Source organism: Leptosomus discolor, chromosome 4, assembly GCF_034619465.1.
Source record: "Leptosomus discolor isolate bLepDis1 chromosome 4, bLepDis1.hap2, whole genome shotgun sequence".
Lineage (NCBI taxonomy): Eukaryota > Metazoa > Chordata > Aves > Leptosomiformes > Leptosomidae > Leptosomus > Leptosomus discolor.
The window spans coordinates 6,335,765-6,352,718 of record NC_141394.1 but is presented as its reverse complement, the minus strand read 5'-3'; the positions used below and the strand labels follow the sequence as shown (position 1 = coordinate 6,352,718).

The window sequence follows — 16,954 nt, the reverse complement described above, 5'->3', positions numbered from 1 at the left end:
ACTTTTGCAGTATGGCTTGAACAACAGAAGAGGAGGAATCATTAAAATAATTAAATTAAAAGCCCCGCCCTCCTGTGTTTTACAGATTACTATGGTGTGTTGTTATGTGCACGTTAATGGACTTATAACTGTTCAGAACTGCAGAGCTCTTGGTACTGGACTAGAAATTGGTGGGAGCTGCGGTCAGCAATCGCATGTGAAAATTGAGGTTTCTTGCCTCGCTTGGCCTGTGAAGTGAAGATGATGGCGCACATGAACGTGCAAATAGCGTGAACATGATGCATGAAGCGAATGTAAATTAACCTTTCTGTCACTAATGTTTCAGGGAGAAGATGTTGATCTTCATTTGTACCTACCAGATTGTCATCCTAGTAAATATTCCCTTTTTATGTTGGTGAAAGATTGTCAGCCTAATAAAATAAGTCCTGAATCTTGTATTTCTGCTGAGTGTCAAAGTGGTCAGAAAACAGGCAAACCCAAATGGAGGAACATTACTCAAGAAGAGTGAGTGAAATATATTTATGTCTTTGTATTGGCTCTTCATATTTACTTATTTTGTTTGTGATGAAAGCAGCCTCTTATGTTAATGGAAAATATTTAATGGAACTTTTGTACTTCAAATAAAAGTATGCTATTTCTTTTTGAAAGGGCTGGATGGGTCGAATGCTGGACTGTCCCGAGTGTTGTGTTTACAATTGACTACTCGTGGCACCCAATTTATCCTCAAAAGGCAGACGAGCAGTTAAAACAATCCTGTAAGTGTCATTCCTTTTTTTTTTTTTTCTTGTTAGCACGTTTCATTTCAGGAACTGCTGTGACTTTGTTGGATCAAATTGGCTTAAATTTGCCAAAATGAATGTTGAACTGAACTACTATTTTATGTCACATGGGAGAATGCTGGTCTTTAGAATGCACCAGGTGTGATTTAAAAACTGACGTCTCATGATGCAAAATTTCAGAAAGTCCCAGTTCCCTGTGTAAGAAAGAGAATACTGTCTGTAGTTCACTTCTTGTCCTTAACAAAGTGGATCTCTTAAATGGGTTGTTGCCTAACATAAGGTACTGCTCGGTATGTTAAATAGGAAGCACAATATTTTTGGTAGTATCATGTTCTTTAGCCTTTCTAAGCTTTTTTCATTTGGACGTTGTTTTATGATTTAAATGTTTAAATACACTGTATATGAGATACAGTAGCACTGTCTCACCTTCATGGATATGAAACTGAAATTTTGTTGTAGCTAGCACTGTTGAAGTGAACCACGGCTTTCGGATATGAGTGTTGGACTGGTCGATGTAACGCTGATTTCTAAATAAGAATTTTTAAATATTAAATGTCTAAATATTTCTAAATAAGAATTATTCTATAACTATGTGCTTGCAAAAAAAAAGTTATAAGATACTTAAATGCAGAGATAAAAGGAAGTTACTTTAAATGCAGAGGGAGGTATGCAGGAAGTTATGGGGGCTACATGAAAGTCTTTCAGGTTGAGCTGGTGGAAGCAAAACCGATGAAGAAGAGGTGTTAGAAGAATAATGAGGGCTAATTTGAATGGGCCTCAATCAGCAGGTGTTAGAAGACATGCTGGATGGGGTTTTTAGATTTTGAGTTCCAACCATTCAAATCTAAAAGAACTCAAATTTTAGAAGACGAAGCAGAAAAAGTAAGATTCATCTTGCAGATGTTCATTAAGTGCTCTTGTGAGACTTTCAGCTCGTGTCAAATTTGCATACTTCAGATCTGAAAACACTTACTCAGAACTGTAGCAATTGAACCTGCATTTGAAAGTTTGTACGTACGCAGGTAACTTCATCCGCAGCTTCCTTCAACGAATGATCCAGCACAGTCCCGCTCGCTTCTAGTCTATGCTGCTGATCGAATGCATTTGTTGTGGTAGCAACATCTGTATTTACTTGTGAGTCAATCCATAGAACTTTCTAAGTCTTTGAGGAGCAAGTATGTGGCATAACAAGAGATGCAACTTCCAAAAAAAGTGGTCATCTCATCGCAGCATTTAGCTAATTTATAACACACAATGTAATGCAAGCGCTGGAGGCAATAGTGGTAAGGTGAAGCCTTGAAGGTTTGCCAGGTGCAGGTGTGTATTCACTGCAGTTCTGCATGTGTCGGTTCTTCCAGTTAAACTGGCACCTGAAATCTTACTCTGTCTGCAGCGCTGGTTTTATATGGTTTCCCGATTGAGTTCTTTACTTCCCAGCAATTGCTTTATATCCCCCAAAGCGCTTCCAGTCACTTCCTTCTTGTCGCCTTTCCTCACTTAAAAAAGACAAAGTGCTTTCTTCTCGCTAACTCCAAATCAAAAGAAGGGATAGGAGATAAGATTTGAATTTCCAAACTGTTTTGTGACTAGAGTAATTGAGATGTTTGAGAGGAAATCTTGGCCTACAGAGCTACCAATTCAGAATAGGCTTTTAATACAACTTTTGCAATTTTCCTGTTTATTCACTGTTGTTTGTTCTGCAATAGCTGTGTGGTTGTGGGAAATCTGCTATGCTGAAATGAAAGCATGTCTTTGTTTAACTTGAAAAGCAAGATAAATAAATTGAATTTTTTTTCAGATCTTGAAGGACTGTTTATCTCTTGCATAATTAACTTTGACTAAAATATTCTATATTTCCCTGTCTTCCCATAGCTACTAGATGTGAGAAACCAGTTCTGTAGCATAGGCGTATTAACATAATTATGTAATCTAAATGAGAATGCTGCAAAAAGTTGTATATTTAATAGACATTCATATTTGCAGAATTTTATCTGTCAGAAACCTAACTTGCAATCAAAATCTGTTTTCTTCTTTCTTTTGCTCCAAAGTGTCAGAAATGGAAGAAACAATGTTATCTGTGCTAAGGCCGTCGCAGAAAACAGCCGACAGCGTGATTTCATCTCCCACAGCTTCAACCCGGCTTCCCCTCGACCCCTCAGAGCTGCCCCCGGATAAGCTCCATGTGGAACTGGAACTCTCTCCAGATTCCCAGCTGACCCTGTATGGACCCCTGCTCAAAGCCTTTCTGTCCATAAAGGTAGGCGTAGGAACATAACTTGTAAAACTTATGGATGGCCTCATGTAGTAAAGGGAAATAATTTATTTGAAATTGGAAAATTAGACTTCTGCAGAATACGTGAATTTAGACGAAAACTTTTTGTAAGTGCTAGTTTGGAATGACTTTGGTTGGTGATGTGGTGTAGCTGGGGTGAATTCAGTTGGCACAGGCTTATGAGAAGTCTTCCAATACATATGTGTAGACCCATAGCAGCATAATTTTCCTTTCAAGGAATAGTACGTGCTCTGGGCTTCATGTACAGAAAATGTCGTCTTTGACTTTTGCAGTAGTGAAAAAAAAAACAAGCAAAAAACCTAAAAACCCCGCAACATTATTTATGAGCTTATAATAACAAACACTTTTATGCAAAGATGTATCAGAACCCATGCTTTTAGTGCATTTTAAGTTCTGCAGAGTGTCCTAATTGTTTGGTTTTGTTTTAATTAGAATCGTGAAATTTCTGGAGTTAGGATCGTGGAGGGGAAGGACATGAGAATAAGTTTAATTTAAAAAGCTACTTCAATCAATGTGGGAGAAAAAATTTTCATCCTTTTCTTGATGTTAATCTATTACGCTTCAAAATGTTTGTGTTGCTTTTATGTTGTGTCCTCTTCCGTTACTGATCTTCAGGATGGCTAGAAACAGTTTAGTTTCTTCTCACCTCCCTCACCCTGCCTTGTTGTGACAAAAGCAGGGGCAGTTGAATGTGTCGCTTCTGACTAACAGTTAAATGCTTGGCTGTTGTGGTTGGAGGGTTTTTTGGTGGGTTTTTTGGAGGTTCCTTTTTGTTTGTTTTGGGGTTTTTTTAAAAGGTCTGGTTTAGCCTGCTCAGATCTAGGCTAAGTTAATGCTTCTGGAGGCTTTCATTTTGGGTCAGAGGACAAGGAAGTTTCTGAGGCAGGGGATCAGTGTCAGGATTCATACTGAAACAGTAATTTTTATGAGTTTATATAAGGCATTGCACGGAAGCAATGAATAACAGAAAATACTACGGTTTTGTATAGGACTTGCAAATATGCTCATTATTGTTTCATGTTGCCACTAAAGTAAATAGGATTATAATTAGGCCAGTATTGCATCTTGAAGAATTAATTTCTTGTGATACAGAGGAAATGCACCAATGTTTGAATTGTTTATTGAGCTCCTCTTTTGGGGCCCATAAATTCATGAGGTGGTTGTGTCTTTCCAAGCAAAGCAGCACTTCTTCAGTGCTCTTTGCCTCTGGAGGTATATGTAAACAGTGCTACATTAGATCCCTTGATTCTATGATGATTTAATTTTCTTAGGTGCATATTTCTCAGATCAAATCGAGCTTTTATCCTCTAAATCTCAAGAGAAAATTTAGATGAAGAGCTCATTTTTGAAAACACATATTTGTTGTTCTTTTGAGTATTTTTGTCCAGCTGTGCTGGCAGCATCTCTTAATAGATTTCTAGGGGGGAGTGGTATGCTTGTTTTCCTGAGTTGTGGTTGAATGGTTGCTTTCAGTTTGTTTTCATTGATCTTTTTTAATACATGTGGGAGAGATTCCTGGACATGCACGGTTCACGCGGTTTTGTTAAGCCTTCTGTCCTTGGGAGGTGTTTTTTCACTGTAGTGCGCTGTGTTTCTTACCAACGGGCTTCCTGGCTGGGAACGCATGATTTACAGGTCCTTGTGTCCCGAGGAGCAGGTACCAGGAGTAAGTTATTGGAGTTCTCAGCACCCTCTGCTGGGTCTGCCTTATAAAAAAAAAAATATTTCAAGGTCTGCATCGTAACGTCGACATTTATCTTCTGCCTTTGCTAAAAAGCGAAGCAGATTGGCTCTGCTTAACTTCTGAGGGTTTTTTGGTTTGGCTGCAGAGCAATGCTTGGTTCGTACGTGTCAATACCAAAAATACTTCAGACACTCAGGACGAGATGGTAAAATTATGTGTCCACAGGAGTCGTGATTTGAAGGCTGCCTTTTCCCCAGCTTTTTTCAAGGACACGTGTACCTTGCAGTTGCTTGCTTTCTTTTTGTTGTACACTTACTCTTTGCTTGCTTGCGCTGCAGGCTTGTGCTTACAAAACAACAAAGCGTTGGAAGGCAAATGAGTCGCAGAAAAGGGAAAGAGGGGGAGCATCTGTTTCTGTTTAGTGGAGTACTAATTTGTCTGCATCTCACAAATTATCAGTGGTGTTTGGGAGAAAACGTAGCTGGAACATTTCTGTCAACATGAGAGGCCAAGGGACTGATTTACCTTCGACGAACGAATGAGGGAGCTACGTTTGCATCTGTGCTGTAGCCTTTTGGTCAGGAAGGGCTTTGCTCCACAGAATGCTTTGTCCCCAACGCTTCCCATGTACTGAATTAACAAGGAAATACAACCTGTATCATTCAGAAAATTCTTCTTGAAAGTCTAGCCTTATTTTTTTTTTTTTTTTTGGGAGAGAGGAGGTGAGAAATTATCAGAAACCTGATTCTGATGCACTTAAATAAAACACAGGAAGCTGATTTTTTAATTTTTTAAATTTTTTTTTTAAATTAGTGATGGAATTCCTTTTTCCCAGTAGAATTTGGCAAAGTTACTTCAGTCTTAAATAATTGAGGGTGGTTAACTTAGAAACAAGGTGGATTTTTAGACCCAGAGGGAGAAATGCTTGAGAGTTAGCACTTTAGAAGCATGTTTAAGACTTTGAAATCTGCTGATAACAAGTTTCAGAAGGTTGCATGAGGGTGACTTCCTGCAGGATGTGTGTTGTGTTCTTACTCTTGAAGTTCTCTGCCTTTAAAATCACAAAATCTATTTAAAAACATCTCTAGTAGTACTTCAGGATAGTTATTTGTGTTACACGTGTCTAGAATACCGGTACTTTGAGAACTACTGAGAGCCCCTTCTTTTCTTGTGAAGCACATGGCCTAAATTTTGTTGCTTACGGTATCCATTTTTCACAAAATAGTAGTATATGTTTCTTCAGCTATAGGCTGTAGTTATACTGCTTATTTTAGGGAGGACTAACATATGGAAAAAGATTTGATTTGTATTTCATTACGTTGCCTCTATGTTTTTAATTTGTTTTCTGTATGGTCGTAACATTCTTTTTCTAGGAAAATTATTTTGGAGAAGATGACATGTACACTGATTTTGAAGAAGTTATTTCAAGCCCTGTTTTGTCACTGTCAACATCTTCAAGCTCTGGATGGACAGCTGTTGGAGTGGAAAACGACAAAAAAGAAAATGAAAGTTCAGTGAAGCCAGTTCACCCCCTTACTTTACGCCCGTGGGATATCACTGTGCTTGTTAATTTGTACAAAGTGCATGGGCGATTACCAGTGGTAAGTACTTCAGAATCTGAAAATACTTCATGTAGTTATTTTTTTGCTAGTTTCATAATCTGGAGTTAAATTTAACTGCCTCTAACATCTCGTTAGGGTGGTGCTTACCAAAGTGTGTATATGTTCTCCTCTAAAATTGTGGATATCTAAACCAATTTGAGACATGATTTATTTTTCTTGTCTGGGAGGCAGAACTGGATAATTTTTTATATGCTCTTTATTCAATGAACTTGATTTGTGTGATAGTGGTTTTGATTGACCATTATGATTTTTCTGCTAATTAGCAGAACTGTCTTCTAACGGTGCATTCTGCTCAGAGCAGCTGCGATCTGAGGGGTCTCCAGGAATTCAAATAAGAATCCACATAAAAAATTGGGTTCGCCCAAATGGGTTTGAATTGCTGTTTATGTAATAGTTGGAAGGTTTTGAAGTTGCACAGGCTTCTTCTTAAGTATCCATTTGGAGGAAAATTAACATACTTCCTGCTCATGAGTTTGCTTCTAATCTTGCAGTTTCAACCACGTTGTGTATTTTCAGTTTCTGAAACAGATGTGTTTAATTTTTGTTTTAGCATTGCAGTCCAGATGGGCCTGAGTGCCCTACAGCTTTCTTGGAAAGGTTGTGTTTTGAGATGAAGAAAGGTTTTAGAGAAACAATGCTTCAACTTGTACTGTCTCCAGTGAATTTGTTTCTGAATGACAACTATCAGGTAGTAAGCTGTTTTTATCTGTTTGCATGTGTGTGTTAGTGTTGTGAAAGTTGTGATGATCTTAAAATTGAATTCTTTTTTCTCAGGAACTTCCCTGTTGTACACATACAAAGTTTATTAGGGCTTATGAATCATAAGAGGTATTAAAAAAAAAAAACCCAAACCCATCAGATTTAAAGAAAAATCTTTACTTCTGTCCGGTTTGCATTTTAGTGAAATGCACAAAAGAAAAGATTGTATTTTCTTAATTTCACTTAAAATCTTTCTGGAGAAGGTTGTCTAGGAAACAGAGTAATCTTCAGACTGGTCTTGGAACCATTGAATGATCTCTGGTTTGTGCGTGGGGTTTTTTTCTTTTGTGTAGTGTTGTGTGATTGATTAGTAAAGAAGAAATCCCCAATGAGACTGTGGAATTTAAACTTCTTGGTTTTTCGTTGCAACAGTGCAGTTGTCTTTAGCAGCAACCTGAAGAAAATGATGCTGCGAAGCTGCAGGATTTGCGGGTGCATAATCTATGTGGGATTAATAGAGCTGTCTTTTGAGAGCGCTATGGAAGTTGGATGTACTGGCAGCATGGTGGCAGACAAAATTCCATTCTCCTCATAGCTTTTGTGGGGAGCGAAGTTTCTGGATTGTAGGGCTTGTTTTTCAGTTGAATGAAGTTGTCAGAAGGTGCAGTTGACGATAATGACAATTATCCTCTTGAACATACAAACCTTTATGTAATGAAAAATGAATTTCCAGTTATGTTACCGAAATCTGCTGGGAGGTTTCTGTACATTCTTTTTTGTGATAGTTTTTTTTTGTTTATCCTATGAGGCATCCAAGCATTTGAACAGCTGCTTATTTAAGAACACAATCTGTTTTGTTCACTGAATGAGACCCTTAAATGTTCTTCAAACCTGTAACTTAATTATTGTATTACAATTCATATGTACAAGGAAGCAGAAATGAGGTTGCAGGCAAAACCTTAAGGGTTTTTTTTTTACATTTTGGGGTTTTAATGATTTAATTTCACACCCTTGAAAATTTTTGTGTGACTTTTTTTCAGTATTCTTACTGTTAGGTTTAGTAATGCTATTGGTTACATATTTTGCCTTAGGTTTTATATCTTCTTTTTCGTTGGTTTTATTTTGATTCAGAAACATTAACTCGGACAAATAAGTCTTATGCCTGGGATTTTCTGTTGGTTGAAATGATAAACATGCAGGGTGGCATGTTTTTAAAAATATTGTGAAGAAAGTTTGGATCAGTTACGTGTGTTGTTATGATCTAGTGTTTGACTTTTGCATTAGTTCTTGCCATTAATGTTGGAAACATTAACATTCTGTTGTGGTTTTGTTTTATTTTAAATGACCCTTTATTCACATTATATATCTCAAAAATGCTGTTTGATACTTTGCAGTTCAACCTTAAAGTGAGATGTTCGTAGTACTCATGTATATAGAACAGGAATTGTTGCTCTGCCTAGCTGGGCAAGTGTTGTTGCTTCATGTTTCATGTTTCCTATTCATATTGTTTTGAAATAGCTTCTGGATCGAGACGTAGGTCGCTAGTGGTATCAAAAGAGTAGGGCATGTTTCTTCTTCATTAAGCAACTCCAAAGGATTTGCTGACAGTGGAAAACAAGCCAGGCGAGGTAATGGGCTGAAAAAACTGAATGAAGGAGAAGGTTCGCTGTTGACCTGCTGGCTTTGAGCCACAGCTCACCTCCACACAGTCATAACCTTCTAGTGTATGCCTGTGCTGGTTTTGTCTTCCCAGTTTCTTCTCTGGCTGGTGGAGTAATATTCTTTTGAAAAGTATTAAATCTGAGTTTTCGTGTCTGCAAACAAGTAGCTTTGCTTTAGGTAGCCAATAACTACGTGGGTGAAAAGTGCGACTTAGAGGACAGCCTTTTATGTTTGTTGGGTTTTTTTTAAATTTATTTTTATTTTTTTTAATAATGTGTCAGCTTTCTGATATTGGCAAACCTTCATAAGTCATGTTTTCTAACCTCTTGATCACTTCTGTTGTTAAACATGCTCTTCCATTATTTGTTTGTATTTTATTGCGGTAATATTCAACAGATAGTGTCTGGATATCACTGTGTGGAGTTCACCAAGGCAAGGTTGATGATGATTGGTTGCTAAAATTTAAAACAAACTTGGGGGTAGATAAACTTCCCTCTCCTCCCATAAGATTTGCATGTGTGTTGTTGCATGGGTAATGCTGAGAAGTCTCAGGACTGTCTAGCTGTACAGCAGTCAACAGGGTTAACGAGGTGGAGATGAATGCAGAAGGAGGTATCTCTGGCCATACAGGTTTTGCACTTTTTTTGCACAAATTGACGTGTTCTGTGCAAATATTAGCTTTAATTTACTTGTCCTTAACAGCGACCTGCAGTGGATGAAGTTCTTCGAGAGGGTCACATCAGCCTGTCAGGCCTGCAGCTGCGTGCTCACGCCATGTTTTCAGCAGAAGGTCTGCCTCTTGGAAGTGATACCTTAGAATACGCGTGGCTGATCGATGTACAGGCTGGAAGTCTTACAGCCAAAGTTACGGCACCCCAGGTACCATTCAGAAACTATTATCTTTCTTCTTTCTTATAGAACTGGTATAGCATGGATTTTTGGAAAGCACGTGATCTCAGCTGAATTTGGATGCATCTGTGCCTTATGTAGCCTTACTTTTACACTTTGAAAATCTAATAACTTCTGTAAATGGATAGGAGATACTAAATGAGCTGAATCTGATATTGGTCTTAAATCTAGGTGTAGCAGGGTGGCTAGTGTTATATGAGAATTTGAAAGGATGATGTTAACAGCACGATCTAATCAGTAGTGCATACTGTTGTCACCACATGTATGTTACATCTATGTATGTTAATGTAGTTTAATACTGATTAGAAAGGCAACCATGGTATCCACATGCCCTTCAAGTGGTTTAATTGCAGAGTAAATAAGACTTCTCTGTACACAGAGCAGGGGTTTTGAGATGCCTTCAGCCATTAACTAGGTAATGTCATGGAGAGGAGAAAAGAAAATCTATTCAGAAGGCTTAAGTATGAGATAACTTAGTTGTCTTTGACTTCCTCTGAGTTTACTTTTATTTTGTGATGCTGACTTATGGAGATGCAGGTTTGTTACCCTTACTGGTTAACTCTCTGGGAAGGGCAGATGAATTCAGTTGTGATTTCAGTCTGAAAAGTACTTAGGTGTCCCTCAGATGTAAGGTTCTTGGAGATACGTAGGCATTTGCATGAAGGGATGGTGCCAGCAATAAGTATATCAAGTTGAGCATCTGGCAAGAATTTATCTTGGCGATAAAGTTCTGGCTTTCCATAGAAAGCTGTGGACAAAGCCATGTTTTAAAGCAGGAGACAAATGAGATAATTTGTGGGAGTACAGTATGGGTGGGCCTCAGCAGGGGAGTAGCTGGGAGCTCAGTCATGCTGCTGGCTGCATAAATTCTGATGCTTGATCCCACTGGAATGTAGTTTGCTTTCACAGTATCGGAATCTCTTAGGTCAGTCTTAGCAGTAACTCCTTTTAGTTTTGCCATTTCTGTTACTTTTAGTTTTCCAATATAATAATGGCCTCAGGTATACAGTAGGTAGATCGCTTAGATTTATTTCTGGTCTGGGCTGACAGACCTTTGAAAAAAGGTTGCTTTGTTGCCGTATTCTGAGACATGAGGAAAGTACATAAATTCTATTTAGTAGTTACTGTTTGCTTTATTTATTTTTAAATATTTTCTGAGACACTTCTACATCCTCTTATTCCTCTAAAAATCGCCATTATTTTCTAGGGTTAAACACGTAATTCGGTAGGAGACTTCTGCAGCAAATGAAATAAGGCATACAAGCAATTTCAGTAAATCTAAAGCATAAACTCCAGATATGTTTTCATGCTACATATACAGACTTTTGTGGTGGTATTTCCCCAAATTCTACCACTGATACAGATAAGCTATAGTATTTACTCCACTGCTCTATGCTTCAAAATTAAGCCTAGTTGATTCAAATTAAGGTTAGAGAACACTTCTAAAAGCTTGATGCAGCTTAAGGATCTTCTCCCCCTATAAAGCCAGTCTCAATTGTATGCTTCATACACGATTTTTATTTTATTTTATTTTTTGTTGTCAGCACTGCTATGGAGCAGAACTTGAATTTGGCTTTTTTCCTCCCGTAGTGTGAAGTATTGCAAGAATTTGTGAAGGGACAACGCTAAAGGGAGGAGGACAGATTTTGTGCAGGACAGTTATAGCTATGTTAAATTGCATTGAAATTACTGCTGATTTTAAGTGCCCTTTCCTTTGGCTAGCCAAAGAAAACGCATTTCCCTCACATAATACAGACAGACAGTCGTGAATCATTTCCTTTATGAATGAGATAACTATATAAAAGACTTAAATCAATGATAGGCTAATTACTACATTTAGCGAGATTCAGCAGTGTTCTGTTTAGCCAGCTTCCTCCTAGCCTTTCTAAATGTAACTTTGTTACTTATATACGAGGATGTCTGACATTTAAATTATGAATGGTAATAGAGTATTTCAGGGGGGTTTTTCGAGGTAAAATGAGGGGAGCTCTGTCTTTACAATCAAGTTCTCAGTTGACTGTGATAGCAAAAACTGTTTCCTTACATTAAGAAATAATTTAGGAAGTTGTTTGATGTCATAGAGTTTTCCATGAAAAACTATAGAGACTTACATGTTGTGGTGCACACAAAAATAAAAATTGATCTTGAGTAACAGGAAATAGACTGTCTGCAAGCAAGGTAATGCAGCCAGAATGTTATGGTGGGGTCTTTTTTGTTTCTTTGTTTGTTTTCCTTTTTCTTTTTTACTCCTGCCCACCTCCTAACCTTTGGTGATGTTCTTTCAGGACTCTGTCGAATACTGAAAGTTCATTTTGCCTACTTAGTGACAATGTGTTGTTATTTGCTTACAGCTTGCCTGTCTTCTGGAATGGGGGCAGACCTTTGTATTTCATGTGGTGTGCCGGGAGTTTGAACTGGAAAGGCCAAAATCTGTAATAATATGCCAGCATGGAATTGATCGTCGGTTTTGTGACTCTAAGGTAACCTTTCCTCTGTCTTAATTGCTCCCTATATTTGCATGGGTTCTTTGGAACAGTTTAGAAATCCTGCCTTAAAGTAATCAAGACGTGTGGAATATACAGTCAGATTGTGTATTCCATTTGAAAAAGTGTAGCTAATTATGGTTTAGAAAGGAAAGTGATTCTCTGGATTTTCCTGTGGATATGCACAATGATTTTGCTTTATGAATTATTTTAAGAAACAGTATCCACGGAAGTCATCCCTAGTTTCTTACCTCTGCTGTGATAGTCAAGAGCCAAAGGGCATACTCCAGTGTCCCTCAAGAGACAAAGGTCATACTTCCCCTTGTGTTCCTGCCACATCTCCATGGTACTTTTTCATCCCATATGCTCTGTTGATGAAACAGTGCTTTGGTGGGACACTTAAGCTGTCAGCTTATAGCTTCCATGCACCTTTTTAAAATTTTTTAATTTTTTTTTTTTCCCAAATCATGAGACTCTTACTTAGCCATCATGTCATTGTGGATTCTGCTCTTAGTGCTTGACTCTTGGAACCCATGTGCACAGTCACTTGAAGACTGAAGGAGGCTTGCCATACACTAAGTATGAATCCTGGATTTCATCTCTCGACATCCTCCTTGTTTTGTTCCAGTTTTTGTCATGTTCTCTATTAGGAGACTTGATTTGCCTTTTGCTGGTGGAAGCCAGGAGAGCCAGCTGGGTCCCCAGATGTTGCTGGACAGAAGAATTAAACATGCACTAGTGAAAATGAACCTCAGCACAGAAACACCCCATCTCATACTCATGTTGACAATTTAGAATAAGTAACTTTTTGTTGCTCTAGTTTTAGGCCTCTGTTAAACAGCACATAAATAAAAGGAGAGGCACAAATTAAAGTAAAACTCCTAATGTATGTTTAAATCTTTTTTGTTTGTTTGTTTGTTTTCTTTTTACTCAGATGAACTGTGTCCCTGGGCCATGCCCAACATCTGATGACTTAAAGTACACTATGACACGCCTAGCCATGGATGGAGCAGATCTGTATGTTGTAGAACATGGCTGTGCCACCAATATAAAGGTAAAAATATTTCTCTTAACAATAATTAAAATACTTATTTGTCAATAGAGCTATTAGTATATTTTGATAGAATAGCTGCTGAATTTATTGCTTGGTTACATGCAATGGACTAAGCAGAATTTCTGAAACTTTTAAGTGATAAAAGGTTGGCTTGGACTGGGCCAGGAGTAGGACAATTTGGCTTCTGCTTAGTAATTCTGTTAATGATCTTGGAAAATGGTAAGGGGGAGTGGACCTCTGCCAAAATAAAAGTGGAAGCTGCAGGATTGATATAAAAAATTCACAAAAACACTAGGCAATATAAATCGCAGTGTCTGTACCTGAGAGCTGATAAGAACTTGTGCTGTAACTCAGCGACTGGAAATCATTGATATGGACTGTGTACCTTAACTCATCGTTGTCTTATGTGATACAGCTGTGTGAGTTAAGATATATCTTTGGTGTAGATGGGGGAAGTGTTAGTGCCACTGCCTGACTGAATCTAAAATACTGCATGGTGTATCTTCTGCTCAAAAAGGGATGTGCAGAGAAGAGCTGATGCTGTCTCCGTTATCCTATCATACAAGAGAAAACTGGAATAATTTACTCAACGTAGCAAAATATAAGTTAAGAGATGATAGAGTTATGGTAACAACAGAAAAGGAGAAAAGTGCTATGCTGGTGTAAGTTGAGCAGTAGTTGTGTAGTCCATTAATAAATTCGGTTTTAAAAGGTAGACTTAACATGTAAGATTTTGGGGACAGCTTCACGTTATAAGCAAGCATATAACTGAAGGAAAGCGGTAATTATTTTGGACATTTTTTTAAATGACATGGTATCTTGCCATGTGAATGGCTTGCTACCTTGTGACAATGAAAAAAACAACAAAGTGTTTTGAGTCTCCAAATTCTTTGGAGTCCGATACTAAAAAGCACCATCACAAATATTAACTGTGTTTGCAGGCATGGATATGAATGGCAGTATTTTCAAAGGCAAAGGCGGCTTAATAACCTGAAACACTCTAGAAAATTATGTTCCGAATGTGTTTCGTTTGAATTTAAAAAAAACCAAAGGTTTCCAGTGCTCCTTTATAGTCTGTGACAGAGATGAGAAGTAATAATTTAATATTAACTTTGTGGGTAGCTCTTCCATGGCCGGGTTCTTTTTCAGCTTTCCTTCTTTTCACTGTGAAAAGTTTGAAAAGTTGATCTGAAATTTCAGGTACTTTATGGTGACTTTTTGGAGAGGACTCAAGCCATGCAGGAAACTTGGTCCAATGTCTTCAGATTATTTGAAGTTTGAAGACTAAGCATGTTGCGGCAGGGCTGTGTCATCTTTTATTAGTGTACACCAGTGTTGGGGAGGATCGATACTGTATGGGCAGGTGCGTTAGTTGTACAGTGGCCGGTTTCCTCAGCCAAGTGAGGGGGTGAAGCAAGGGCTTCTGGTTTGTCTTTGGAGAGGGTTGGCTCCTGCTGGTACCGTGCTTTTCATAGGAGAGGGGCAGCCTCCTGTTTGGTTCAACAAAACTACGTGGAGTTGTGCCAAAACAAGAAATAGTGTGTGATCATATAACGGCTACTCTAACGCAATTCGTACGGATCTCGGCTAAGGTTTAGGATCTGGAATTTCTTGAGTTTTGCAGTGTTTAACATGGTTGTCTCACTGAGGTAGTTGTTAATTGTAGAGTTGGTACAGCTTTGTATTCACAGTATAAAATCGCTGGTTTAGTCTAAGGACGTGGACTGATATATCAGATCATATACCTGATTTTGATATTTCAGATTTCTTGGGTTTTAGATGACAGTGAAAAATTTAATAACAAGTTATTTTTTTTAAAAGGTTTATTACAAATTCTGTCCAAAGTTGAGCTTTCTTTTTTGATCCCTTTACAAAAGGAGATTCCTAAGTAGAGATTTTACTTTTTGTTATTTAAAACCCAGCTGAAAACTAATTTCTAAGCTGGCTGCCTTTTGTGTGTGTGCGTCTACTTGCATGTAAAACTGGTTCTCTGTCTTTTTTGGAGAGAATAGTTTACTGAGACCTTTCTGGAAGGCAGTAGGCAGCGTGTTAACTGGTTTAAGGCTGCCCTTTCTTTGTTCCACTCGTGACTAATCAGAGTTCATGTTTTAAACCATGTTTTCAGATGGGTGCTGTGCGTATTGCAAACTGCAACCTCCACAACCAGTCTGTTGGAGAAGGTGTCAGTGCTGCTATTCAAGACTTTCAGCTGAGGCAATATGTTGAGCAGGTGAACAATTGCAGAACTGGTCTGCAGCCAATATTAAGGAGGGCGTATTGGCTGGAAGCTGGCTCTGTCAACTTGGGGCTCATCACTGCTGACATCGCTTTAGCTGCGGATCATCCTTCTAAACATGAAGTGCAGAGGCATTTCTTAGAAACGCATGATAACCGAACTAAGAGGTAAGAGATACGGCAGAAGGAGATGCATTTGAATTTTTGGGCGTTTATAAGTTAATACATTCATCTAAAGATGGAACTTCTTTTTTTTGCCTTGGAGGGTTTTCTTTGTTTGCACAGATTACAATTTCTTGTGATGTTTTTTAAAGTATCTTGAATACTTAGCTATGGGGTTGGTGGTTTGGATTTGCTTGACCTATACAAAATCATATGATTTTTTGCCTGCTTTCCCTTATCCCCCAAAATGAAGATCAGGTAGAAGAGGGAATTGAATTTTTCCGATGTTCTTAGGCTGGACTGAAAAGAGACCTTAGAGTCCTGAGCAAGCTGAGGAGCAGCTGTGAACAAGTTGCCTGGTGTAACTGTGCCTTGTGTCTCTCCTCAAAAAGCAGTTGCCTCTGGCGTGAGCAGCATACGCCAGCGTGGAGTGTGTTCGCAGCGCTCGCTTCCGTGCGGAGAGAAAGGGTTGTTACTCTTGGCCTGTGTTGTGGCAGGCGGACATAGTATGTGCCCAAGCGTGGTTGCATGAGCACGTCATAAAAATTTGGGATTTGCTTTTTCTGGAGCTAATCCTTCATTTTATGTCTGACGCGTGTTTCAGGTACGAATCTTACTCGTTTCATGCTGGGTGAAATCGGAGCTCACGTACGAGAGAGAGATATCTTTTAATCTTGTTTTCACTGAATTTAAATGTACTAATGAGGTCATGTTTTTGTGTTGTTTTCTGTTTTTTCTGCCTTTGTATAGATTGTGGTTTTTGTGGCCTGATGATAATTTGAGGAATAAGAGAAGCAAGAACAAGTGTGGCTGTCTTGGTGGTTGTCGATTCTTCGGTGGCACATTAACAGGACTAGATTTTTTTAAACTTGAGGAGCTGACGCCTTCAAGCAGCTCTGCCTTCTCAAGTACGAGTGCAGAATCTGATATGTTTTATGGACAGTCTTTACTGCAGCCAGGAGAATGGATAATTACTAAGGAGATTCCTAAAATTTTAGATGGTGAGAATGCATTCTGTTGTAATTTTACTCTATTTTGTCCCAAACTATAATTTCTTAACTGCACATAGTATTTATAGTCTTTCTGATTCTGGTTATTGGGTAGTACTTGCTGCACTTCTGTGCAAGAGGTCTTGTAGTGGCATGGGCCCTTCTAAGAGCAGACAGTAGCTTGAAAGTAGCGAGCAAGCTTTCATATCCTGAATTTTTATATTAACATGCAGTTCCTTTCTAAATAAAAAGAATTTTTTTGACTTGCATCTGTTCTGCTTATATAGAAAGCAGTCTACCAAGACAATCTGATGTTTTGCTGCTATGATTTTATTAATTTTTGTTAGTACAACATGCTGGTATGTGTATGCATTTCGAAACTA

At 38.3% G+C, this 16,954-nt stretch overlaps 1 protein-coding gene across 6 annotated transcripts in view; it reads left to right on the top strand.

The window, feature by feature from the left end:
- BLTP1 (bridge-like lipid transfer protein family member 1) overlaps nucleotides 1-16,954 on the top strand; it is a 116,024-nt gene that overhangs the window by 27,390 nt on the left and 71,680 nt on the right. For 3 of the 6 annotated variants that reach the window (XM_086464408.1, XM_086464407.1, XM_086464405.1), the window contains exons 16-25: nucleotides 326-504; nucleotides 649-755; nucleotides 2,828-3,036; nucleotides 6,130-6,357; nucleotides 6,929-7,066; nucleotides 9,442-9,618; nucleotides 12,000-12,128; nucleotides 13,066-13,185; nucleotides 15,311-15,588; nucleotides 16,333-16,583. In XM_086464408.1, the coding sequence (XP_086320534.1) occupies nucleotides 326-504; nucleotides 649-755; nucleotides 2,828-3,036; nucleotides 6,130-6,357; nucleotides 6,929-7,066; nucleotides 9,442-9,618; nucleotides 12,000-12,128; nucleotides 13,066-13,185; nucleotides 15,311-15,588; nucleotides 16,333-16,583 (1,816 nt within the window). Of the gene's footprint in view, nucleotides 1-325; nucleotides 505-648; nucleotides 756-2,827; nucleotides 3,037-6,129; nucleotides 6,358-6,928; nucleotides 7,070-9,441; nucleotides 9,619-11,999; nucleotides 12,129-13,065; nucleotides 13,186-15,310; nucleotides 15,589-16,332; nucleotides 16,584-16,954 lie in introns of all 6 variants that reach the window. The other 3 variants (XM_086464409.1, XM_086464406.1, XM_086464404.1) reach the window with 1 other exon arrangement.